General features: G+C 41.9%; 1 protein-coding gene across 1 annotated transcript; it reads left to right on the top strand.

Annotated features, from left to right (window-relative positions):
• The first annotated feature begins 728 nt into the window (after positions 1-728).
• On the top strand, positions 729-4382 carry olfcj1 (olfactory receptor C family, j1). Its single transcript, XM_076997490.1, has 6 exons — positions 729-790; positions 989-1274; positions 1893-2705; positions 2837-3067; positions 3213-3336; positions 3469-4382. Exons 1-6 carry the CDS (start codon positions 744-746, stop codon positions 4380-4382), a joined length of 2415 nt encoding a protein of 804 aa, XP_076853605.1. The 5' UTR covers positions 729-743.
• Positions 4383-11829: the final 7447 nt, after the last annotated feature.

Here is an 11829-nt window from a genome sequence, read left to right as displayed (position 1 = left end):
CCCGAGGTTTCTTCCTAATCCCCACCATCATAGGGAGTTTTTCCTCGCCACTGTCGCCTTTGGCTTGCTCATTAGGGTTCTGGACCCATAGTATTGTTAACCTTTTAAATCCTGTAAAGCGCTTTGTGACAACATGTGTTGTGAAAAGCGCTATACAAATAAACTTTGATTTGATTTGATTTGACATGTAGACTACATGTAACCTATAATAATGACCTAGTCTTTTTTTAACTGGAAAATAATATAACATAAAAATGTAGTAACATAAATCTAAATCATCTTTTGAAATGTATTTTTATTAGTGCTAAAGGAAATTATGGGAATAATAATTTTCATAATTTTCTGAAGGGTGTAACTATAAGGTATAATGTTGGATTCATCTTTGGTCTAGGATTGGACCAAGTATACCCAATCCTACCTCATTGTCATTCATCAAACTTTCTTTCATCATTGGATAGAAATGATAAACATTCCACTTCAGCATTCTCAGTCCCCATGTTCCACAGATTTCAGGAGTGCATAAATACAGAGGTCCCCTCAGTACTACCATGGGATACTGTAGAGCATATATGTCCTGTATAGCCATGTTGCTGTTCGCAAACCCACTGATTGTCATATTTTTCACTGCTAATGCTGAAGAGGAGAAATGCACAGCCTATGGGTCAGATGAACTCCTTTATTTTTCTAAAGAAGGTGACATGTGCATAGGAGGGATTTTTTCATTTCACCAGTATCCAGTTGGTATGAATCCAACACTGCAGGCCAGTCCTGGACATGTGAGATGTTATGGGTACGATATTCATGGGATATTTGTGGGATGTTACAGAGAACTGAATAGTAGAAGTTTTAATACTGGTTCTGTGAAAATTGTGTGAAAATGCAAAAGTTCAATTAAAATCAGCTGCTAGATTGCCGAGTTAATAAGCATTTACCAAAAGAAAGAAAGACATAAACACACTTTTGATCACATAAGAGAATCTGTTTTCAGGGTTGATCCAGGGGAGATGCAGTATGCCATGACCATGATTTTTGCTATTGAGGAGATTAACAATAGCACAGATCTACTTCCTGGCTTTACTCTCGGCTACAGGATATACGGCTCCTGCCCTAGTGTTCCTCTCTCTGTTATGGCATCACTGATTCTCATGAATGGGCCTGAAGAGGGACTTGAAAGCTGCTCGAAACCTTCCACTGTGCATGCTGTCATTGGGGAGACCACTTCCACAGCCACCATAGGGATTGTGAGGACCATGGGTTTATTTCACATACCAGTGGTGAGCAAATGGACACAGAATGACTCACTGCCATTTATTAAAATAATGTAATGTAAATAATTACTGTAAATAGCAAGGTTAAAAACAGATGATCCATTATCATATAGTAGTTATAATGTTATATATTGATATAATGTTATATATCAGCCAAATCGCACTTACAAATTGAGATAATTATAATATAGGTATAAACATACTGATGAGCAATTATCTCTTTGGATCCATCACTTCTATAGAGATACAGTTTCTTTCAAGTTGTATTATTCATGCTGAGTGAACACCTAAACTGTGAGGGGACAATCTTTGATTAAATATACATGTTGTCCTTTTGGTCATATAATTTTCTATAAAATACAGCTAGTAAACTGAATTAAAATCTTGTCTTTTTTTACCTTGTACTATGGATGTTAATGGATACAATTCTTAAGAGTTGACAAATTTCTTGACAATTGTAACCTGTATAAAGTACATTTCTTTTTTAATCATACAGAAGGCAGAGTAATTAACTCCGACACTTCTTTTTTGTATAAAAAATCGTTTGTGTAATCAAGTAACATTAGCTATGAGTAAAAATTCTATAGTAAAATAAGAGTACTGTCATGTCCTTCTCATTTGCAGCTCAGCCACTCGGCGACCTGTGCATGTCTCAGCAATAGAAAGGAGTATCCTTCCTTCTTCAGAACAATCCCTAGTGACTACTACCAAAGCAAAGCACTGGCCAAACTGGTCAAACACTTTGGCTGGACCTGGGTCGGAGCTATCAGAAGCAGGAGTGATTATGGCAATGATGGAATGGCCAGTTTTTTAGAGGCTGCTGAGAAAGAAGGGGTATGTGTTGAGTACTCAATGGCTATTTACAGGACTGACTCCAGAGAAAAGTTTCTAGATGTGGTAGATATTATAAAAAGATCTACCTCCAGGGTCATTGTGGCTTTTGCAGATGGAAATGACCTGGACATCCTCATTAAAGAGCTTTACTACAAGAATGTGACTGGATTTCAGTGGGTTGGGAGTGAGGGTTGGATCACCTACCGGTACCTCGCTAATGCCAGGAACTATGCTGTTGTGGGTGGTGCAGTCGGCTTTGCTGTACCCAACGCACACATTCCCGGCTTGAAAGAGTTCATTGCAAGTAGTCGACCATCTGTGAGGCTAGGTAATACTGGACTGGTTGAAATATGGGAGAACCTGTTTGATTGCTCTTTGGGCCTGGAGTCTCATGATGCTGTAAAACCCTGCACTGGAGAGGAGTCCCTGGAGAACATACACACAAGCTTCACGGACGTGTCAGACACCAGCCTGCTCAACAACGTTTACAAGGCAGTCTATGCAGTGGCTCATGCAGCAGATGGACTGTTGGCCTGTCAGGAAGGAAAAGGGCCCTTCCGAAACGGCACATGTGCAGATAGAAAAACAATAGAGCCATGGCAGGTGGTGTAAGCACAATGTTGTCCCACTTTCACTCAAATTATTCTGTCTAATATGTACTTATCCTAATGAATGAATGAATGAACCAAGCAATCTAGTTCAATACATATTTTGTGCACTCTATTATATTTCAGGTGTTGCACTACTTGACACAGGTGAACTTCACTACTAAAACTGGAGAAAAAGTATTGTTTGACAATCAGGGGGACCCAGTTGCACAGTATGCTCTGGTCAACTGGCAGATTAACAGTAAAGGAATGATAACATTTGAGACCATTGGCATGTACGATGCATCTCAGGCAGATGGCCAGCAGTTCATAATGAATGATTATGTAAGTGCTGTCTGGACAGGGGACCAACAAATGGTAAGCAAAGCATCATATAATGTTATTCTATAGTGTAGAGCATGCATACATTGTATTGTGATTATCAGAGATGCATTGTGCTTTGCTGTGTACTGCACTACTGCCGTAGGCTTAGTGAAGTCTGAATGGGCACTATATTCTCCAGGTTCCTCGGTCAGTGTGCAGTGAAAGCTGTCTCCCAGGCACCATCAGGGCCTTCACAAACGGGAAGCCTGTCTGCTGCTTTGACTGCATCCCCTGTTCAGATGGAGAATTTAGCAACTCCACAAGTGAGAAGACCTGGCTGCTTTCTTTTACTCTAATGCTGATGGTGTTTTTAAGTAGTCAACTAAAGGTTCAAATGATTTTACACCATTCTGAAATGACCTCATTTCCCCTGTTTAATATATCTGTGGTTTCAGATGCAGTGGCATGTTTCCCATGCCCACTCGAGTACAAGTCAAATGGGAACAAGACTCGATGTGATCTGAAAAACACTGAATTCCTGAACTTTACTGAACTCATGAGTATTCTGCTGATGACATTTTCTTTATTTGGTGGATGCCTTACAATCACAATAGGATTGATTTTCTTTTACTACAGAAATACTCCCATTGTCAGAGCCAACAATTCAGAGCTGAGCTTCCTGCTGCTCTTCTCTCTGACTCTGTGTTTCCTCTGTTCACTTACTTTCATTGGTCGGCCCTCTGAGTGGTCCTGTATGCTGCGCCACACAGCGTTTGGGATTACCTTTGTCCTCTGTATCTCCTGTGTTTTGGGGAAAACAATAGTGGTGTTAATGGCCTTCAGGGCTACACTTCCAGGAAGTAATGTCATGAAATGGTTTGGGCCTCCACAGCAGAGACTCAGTGTTCTTGCCTTCACTCTCATACAAGTCATTATTTGTCTGCTTTGGCTAACAATATCCCCTCCATTTCCATACAAAAATATGAACCAATACAATGACATAGTTATTCTAGAATGTCATGTGGGATCAGTTGTAGGTTTCTGGGCTGTTCTGGGTTATATTGGACTCCTGTCCATTCTATGTTTCCTTTTAGCTTTTCTAGCACGGAAGCTGCCTGATAACTTTAATGAAGCCAAATTCATCACATTCAGCATGCTCATATTCTGTGCAGTTTGGATCACCTTTATTCCAGCTTATGTCAGCTCTCCTGGAAAATTCACTGTCGCTGTGGAGATATTTGCCATTCTGGCCTCAAGCTTTGGGTTACTATTTTGTATATTTATTCCCAAGTGCTACATTATTTTACTGAGACCAGACAAAAACACAAAAAAACATATGATGGGTAAAAATTACTCCAAACCTCACTGACCATGCTACATATTTGGGTATAAGCAGCAAATATGCTAACTTCTAAATAAATAAATAATTTTAAAAGTAAATACAAAATGTGGGGACAATGTAACATGATTACGGAGCTGCTGATATGCATTGTGACAGATGTGATTCAAATTCCTCTAAACTGTATTTGTGGTTATGAATAAATAAATAAACAAACACACACAAACTTGAGAGAAGGCCAAAAGTACAAGGAAATGCTGAGTTATCAGTTTGGTACACCCCACACCTTCTTACAAATTATGGCATATGACAACAGCATGTGGCATACGTTTGCATTAATGCATTTTCAAAATGAGCATTGGAATGATTAAAAAGAGTGAAGTTAGGAGCCCTGAACCTGGTGTGGACATCTGCTATCCTGACTTCAAGAACTAGCTTCAAGAATGGTGCAAAAGCAAAACACTACTAGAGGTCATCAGTGACCCTATAGATCTCATCCATTTGAGTGGTCAAAGGAGAAGACTATGAAAAGTACGTAGTTACATTTAATTACATTTTATTTACAACATACATTTTACAATTGACATTGTCTTTAAGCAACTTAGTAGGAGCCAGATATAGGCCCCTGATGAGCAAGACAAAGGAAACGGTGGCAAGGAACAGGAACACACCCTCCATGGGTGACATTGGATAGCACTGTGTTTACAAAACAACACTATTTGGAGACAATTGTAATTGCAAATGAATATTGCTTATTGTTTCAATAATAATTATATAACAGGCCATATGAATTTGGCAGGGCAGGTAGTTCAGGTTCAGTTCTAGTAGGTGTAGGTCATCCATGTTAATGTTAGGTGGGCCCCAGCTGTTGTGTGGGCTGAAATGTACAGTTGTGTATCATCAGCATGAAAGAGATATATAGAATGACCATGCCTAATGACCACATGTTTACATTTTCATTTAGGTTTTGGCCATTTGGCAGAAGCTCTTATCCAGACTGACATAAATATTATGACTTATATGTTTTAAATTATTTAATATACATATTTATGAGTATGGCAGTAAATGTTAATTTGGTCAATTTAATCAAAAAGGATCTTAAAATAAGAGTGCATAAAATAAATTTGCAGTGCTATGTGAATACTGTAGGAACAAATAATTCATTTACAACATTTACTCTTTAAGATCGGTTTTTGTGCCTCCTTATTTGTGATAAACAAACCCAGAGCCCTAGTGAGGGTGCTACAGACACTGCAGAGTGGAGAGGGTAATAGTCCAGGGACTTACATGCTGATGTGTTACAACTTGCTGAACAAGCTGACTAACAGGCTTCCTCTAGGATGCACTTCCCTAGAAAGCAATTTGACAAACACTAAAACCCAAATAACAACCCTATTAATTAAAGTGCACCTGTCACTGGCATCACATTATTGTCGTAAACAGCCGTAGGGTTTGATAAAGCTCTGAAGAGCAACAATACCCAGCAGACACTGCGTGATGCAACATTAAATCAGGCACAAAAGATTAATTGTTTATTCTGTAACTTTGCTGTTGTCATAAGTATAATGTAACTTTCTAACTTAAGTGTGTATAGGCCTAAATGACAAGAAAGCAGTCACACACCAAATTCAAAAAACAAGAAAGAGAAACAAATACATGTATTACTATTTTGCATAACAGGAAGATGTTATAGCTACAATGCAGTGTAAATAAGATGAAACACACACACACACACACACACACACACACACACACACACACACACACACACACACACACACACACACACACACGCTATCAAGGCCTCACAGGCTGTTTGCACTGTGTGTATATTAACAGCAGAGCTGGACACCAAAACAGCACCAAGATACAGTTAGGATGATAATATTATTAAAAAAGGGGGTCACACATAAATATGGAATATTATCTAATGCCCTCTCTAATGATGCCAGTCGCAAGTGCCATGTTTACGAAGCACCTAAAACAGTTTCACCAATGTTAAATATAGCTGCAAGCGGCAAAAGGAAGCCCAAAAGGTCCTTTAAAAGCTGTTTGGGTTTGGCCAGTGTGTACTCTACAGATAGTGTGTGATGACATCTGCTTGTGTCAGAAAGGGAGACACAGAAATAGCATATCTGGCTAGGGCTGCATCTATGTGAACAATATAAGAAGGCGTGCATGTGTCTATACATGATTGGGCCTGTATAGTACCGACAGAGAGAGATTGAGGGAGCCAGAGACTATGCTTTGTTAATTCACTCCTTGCACACCTAGCACGCCTAACATGACTGCCCGTGTAATGAAAGTATGAATGTAGTCTGCAAAGCCTGGCATTACATGACTGGCATGACTGACATAACTGATATGACTGGCATGACTGGAATGACATCACTGGCATGACGAACAAAAGTAACATGACTGATATGACTGACATAACTGGCATGACTGGAATGATTTGACTGACATGACTTATATGAGGCGGCATGGTGGTGTGGTGGTTAGCACTGTCGCCTCACAGCACGGCGGTCTGGGTTCGATTCTCGGTCTGGGCTGCTCTGTGTGGAGTTTGCATGTTCTCCCTGTGCTTGTGTGGGTTTCCTCCCATGGTCCAAAGACATGCGTGTTAGGTCGATTGGTCTCTCTAAGTTGCCTGTAGGTGTGCGTGTGTGTTGGCCTTGCCGTGGGCTGGTGACCTGCCCTTGGTGTACCCTCCCTTTGCCCGGAGATGCTGGGATTGGCTCCAGCCCCCCCGTGACTAGCGGGATTAAGCTGTTCGGATAATGAATACATGACTGACATATACTATAGATATGCATACAAACTATATATACATTTAGGTAGAAGTGTGTGTGGGGTAGTGTATGTACTCAAACTATGACAATATATACTAATACATACATACACTACCGTTCAAAAGTTTGGGGTCACCTAGACAGTTTTGTGTTTTCCCTGAAATGTCATACTTTTATTTATCAAATGAGTTGCAAAATGAATAGAAATATAGTCCAGACTAGAGGTGTATTCAACTAAGGATTTTCATAGTCGAATCTGATTCGTCAGATTTTCCATTTAGTAGACTAATAGTCGAATCAGGGGTTTTTTAAGAGCACCTTAAACAGGATCTCGTTCTCATTCAGGACTTTTTTCAAAATACTTTTGAAGTTTTTTTAGTAGCCGTTATAATCTGTAGCGTGTTCAGCTCTGCTCATTTGGATTGTGCAACTGCAGGGTGTGATTTATTAATGTGTAGTAAGGAAGATGCCTATTGTTAATGCGCACACATCATTTAAAAATATTTATTAACAGAAATTAGGATGATTATATTTGACAAAAGGCTATATATAACAAAAACAAAGACATTTAATGTAACAACTAATGGTTAGCAGCGTCCTTGGGCACCCCCATGCAGTTAGAATGGTACATTCGACTATGACATTCATAGTCGACTAGGGGGTATAGTCGACTATAGTCGAATCAGCGACTATTGCAGGTCACCCCTAGTCCAGACATTGACAAGGTAGAAATAATGTTTTTTTTTATTTGAAATAATTTTCTACTTTAAACTTTGCTTTCGTCAAAGAATGCTCCCTTAGCAGCAATTACAGCATTGCAGACCTTTGGCATTCTAGCTGTTAATTTGCTGAGGTAATCTGGAGAAATTTCACCCCATGCTTCCAGAAGCCGCTCCCACAAGTTTGATTGGGTTAATGGGCACTTTTTTCGTACCATACGGTCAAGCTGCTCCCACAACAGCTCAATGGGGTTGAGATCTGGTGACTGCGCTGGCCACTCCATTACCGATAAAACACCAGCTGCCTGCTTCTTCTCTAAATAGTTTGTGCATAATTTGGAGGTGTGCTTTGGGTCATTGTCCTGTTGCAGGATGAAATTGGCTCCAATCAAGCGCTGTCCACAGGGTATGGCATGGTGTTGCAAAATGGAGTGATAGCCTTTCTTATTCAAAATCCCTTTTACCTTGTTCAAATCTCCCACTTTTCCAGCACCAAAGCAACCCCAGACCATCACAATACCTCCACCATGTTTGACCGATGGTGTCAGGCACTCTTCCAGCATCTTTTCAGTTGTTCTGCGTCTCACAAATGTTCGTCTGTGTGATCCAAACACCTCAAACTTTGATTCATCTGTCCATAACACTTTTTTCCAATCTTCCTCTGTCCAATGTCTGTGTTCTTTTGCCCATATTAATCTTTTTCTTTTATTAGCCAGATATGGCTTTTTCTTTGCCACTCTGCCCTGAAGGCCAGCATCCCGGAGTCGCCTCTTCACTGTAGACGTTGACACTGGCGTTTTGTGGGTACTATTTAATGAACCTGCCAGTTGAGGACCTGTGAGGCGTCGATTTCTCAAACTGGAGACTCTAATGTACTTGTCTTCTTGCTCAGTTGTGCAGCAGGGCCTTCCACTTCTCCTTCTACTCTGGTTAGAGCCTGTCTGTGTTCTCCTCTGAAGGGAGTAGTACACACCATTGTAGGAAATCTTCAGTTTCTTGGCAATGTCTCACATGGAATAGACTTCATTTCTCAGAACAAGAATAGACTGTCGAGTTTCAATTGAAAGTTGTTTTTTTTCTGGCCATTTTGTGAGTTTAATCGAACCAACAATTGTAATGTTCCAGATTCTCAACTAGCTCAAAGGAAGGTCAGTTTTATAGCTTCTCTAATCAGCAAAACTGTTTTCAGCTGTGCTAACCTACTTGCACAAGGGTTTTCAAGGGTTTTCTAAATATCCAATAGCCTCCTTACAGAGTTAGCAAACACAATGTACCATTAGAACACTGGAGTGATGGTTGTTGGAAATGGGTCTCCATACATCTATGTAGATATTGCATTAAAAACCAGATGTTTACAGCTAGAATAGTCATTTACCACATTAATAATGTAGTGTATTTTTGATGCATTTAATGTTAGCTAAATAAAAAAAAAACTGCTTTTCTTTCAAAAATAAGAACATTTCTAAGTGACCCCAAACTTTTGAACGGTAGTGTACATAAGTATACATAGAAACTATACATACATTACTATACATGCTTGCTGATCAGATGAAGAGTACAGGGTTAGGGTTAGAAAGTCCTCTAAAAGGCCAGATAATTAAACACAGTACTCTATAGCCTATTTTTAATTCAATAAATAGTAAAATATGTAATATTATATATGCCATTATGGTTTATTTCTGCCTCAGTTTTTAAAATATATGTAGACTTAAATAATAAAAAACCCAGTTGTGTGGACCTGTAATCACTTTGTGTGAAGTACGCAGAGGTGGGTAGGAATGCGTTACATTTGCTCCGTTACATTTACTCAAGTAGCTTTTTGGACAAAAATGTACTTGTAAGAGTAGTTTTAATATGAACGACTTTTACTTTTACTTGAGTAAATATGTGCTGAGAAAAACGCGACTTTTACTCCGTTACAATCGGAATTGCGCCACGCGCTACCGTTTACCATTTGTAAATAATTTGTCTTTTCAGTGAGAAGACTGACCAACGTCTCATCACCTGAGTATGAGTGACCAATCAAATGAAGCCGGTCAGTCACGTGATCACATAAGCAAACTTTCTCCACCGGTAGCAAGAAAGTGACAGAAAAACCTACCGAGCATCCCTGACCTTATACAGCCAATGTTCACATTACAAACGTGTAAAAGGACAGTTAATGCGCTGTCAGTTGTGTCTGCTAAAACGTGTGGACATTTCAGCCTACAAGAACTCAACATCAAATTTGAGGAAACACAATACGATAAGTTTTCCGTATGTATAATTTTGTGTAATGCTATCTCTGAGGTATACGTGTGTATGATGTAATTATTAAATGTAACGAAATACTAAAAACCAATTCAAACTAGCAATATATGATGATTTAGTTGAACCAAAGTTTGCTACAAATTGGCGTCAAGATGTAGCTACACGTATTGGCTGACAGTCTCATCAGTTAGTGCCTTTGTGGAACACATTAAAGTTAAACACAGGTTTACACTGTGACGGGCAGGGGTGAGCAACAAAAAGGAAGCGATCACGCTAGGTCTCAGGGAAAAAGGATGGTTTAATAGAAAGTGTGCAAACCTAAAACCTGTGCAATATCTCCAAATTAAGGATATAATGACCAGCGGTCAACTGGTACAAAGACAAGACATATATAGGCAAACAAACGACCCTCAGGTGAGACGGATCACGGGCTCCGCCCACCTGAGGGACGCACATGACGTCACCAAACAACAACAACAACAGCCGCTGTGGACGGAGGCGGCCGGTAGGGGGCCGCCTCACCGTGACAGACCCCCCCACCAAGCCGCACTCCCCTCCACTGGGTGTGTGGCACACAGCGGCTGCACACAACACACGAAAGGGCAGGAAGGCAGGGACAGGCAGGAACACCTCCTGCAGTCCGGGAGCTGGAACATAAAACATAGAACATTAAACAGCTCGCCTCCCCAGACGGGACCCTGGACCGACCGGGCCGTTAACAACACAAAACCATGCCCCAGTCGGTCACAGGGCCCTCACGCCCTAACCGGCCTTCAGCCGGTGAGCCCCACGGGTGTGAGGACGAGGGGCTACGGCTCCTCTCTCGTCCCTCGTGTATGTGTGTGTGCAGGCTACCTCTCCAAGTCGTGGCTACTTCACCTCCTGGACCTACCTCCTCCCAGAGCTGACCCCTGCCTTCTGCTAGGGGTCACCCCAGCCTCCTGGGGAGCCAACCCCTCCCGGGGCCTCTCATCGCAAGGTGGACTCCTCCACCCAACCCAGGAGCGCCAGAGACCGAGGCCCAGAGCACCCCCGACGCGGGCTAGGGAGCAGCCCCAAGGGCCTCCTGGTCACCCCGGGCAGGAGGGAGGATCTCCCTCCTCAGCAGGAGCTTTTCAGACCGGAGCCCCATGGTCCCCTAACATCCGGGGGCCCCAGCCCTCTAGGGAGGGGCTCTTCATGACCGGGCTCCGGTCACCCCACAACACAAGGGGGCTCCTGCCAGGTGGAGACCCCCACAAGGTCCAGGAACACCGCCAAGGAGAAGCACCTGCACAGAGAACAGCACACACACACACACAACACAAACACACCCTACCCTATTCAGGGTCTCCCTTGGGAGCAACGCCCTCCGTGCCACACCCCATGGCACGGGACCACAGCCGGTCCCCCCCAAACACACATTCAAGGGGAGGAGCATGCGTGGAAATACACATTTAACAGTTGACAACACGCTAGGACAAAACATGCACACAAAGACTAGACAAACAAAACTTAGTGCGCAGACACTGAACGAACGGGACCGATACTTGCGTGCACTAGACATAAACGACGGTGACGCGCCGCTCAGAGTCGCAGTCGCTACCCACATAAAACACACGACACACGGGGAGCGAGGCGACAGTGACAAGCGGCGACCGCGTCACACACACACAAAACACTTAACATATAACAAACGCGCACGCACACAGACCTTCACGTCCGTTCACCTGGACA

This window comes from Brachyhypopomus gauderio, chromosome 2, assembly GCF_052324685.1.
Source record: "Brachyhypopomus gauderio isolate BG-103 chromosome 2, BGAUD_0.2, whole genome shotgun sequence".
Taxonomy (NCBI): Eukaryota; Metazoa; Chordata; class Actinopteri; order Gymnotiformes; family Hypopomidae; genus Brachyhypopomus; species Brachyhypopomus gauderio.
This window is presented reverse-complemented; position numbering and strand designations above follow the sequence as displayed.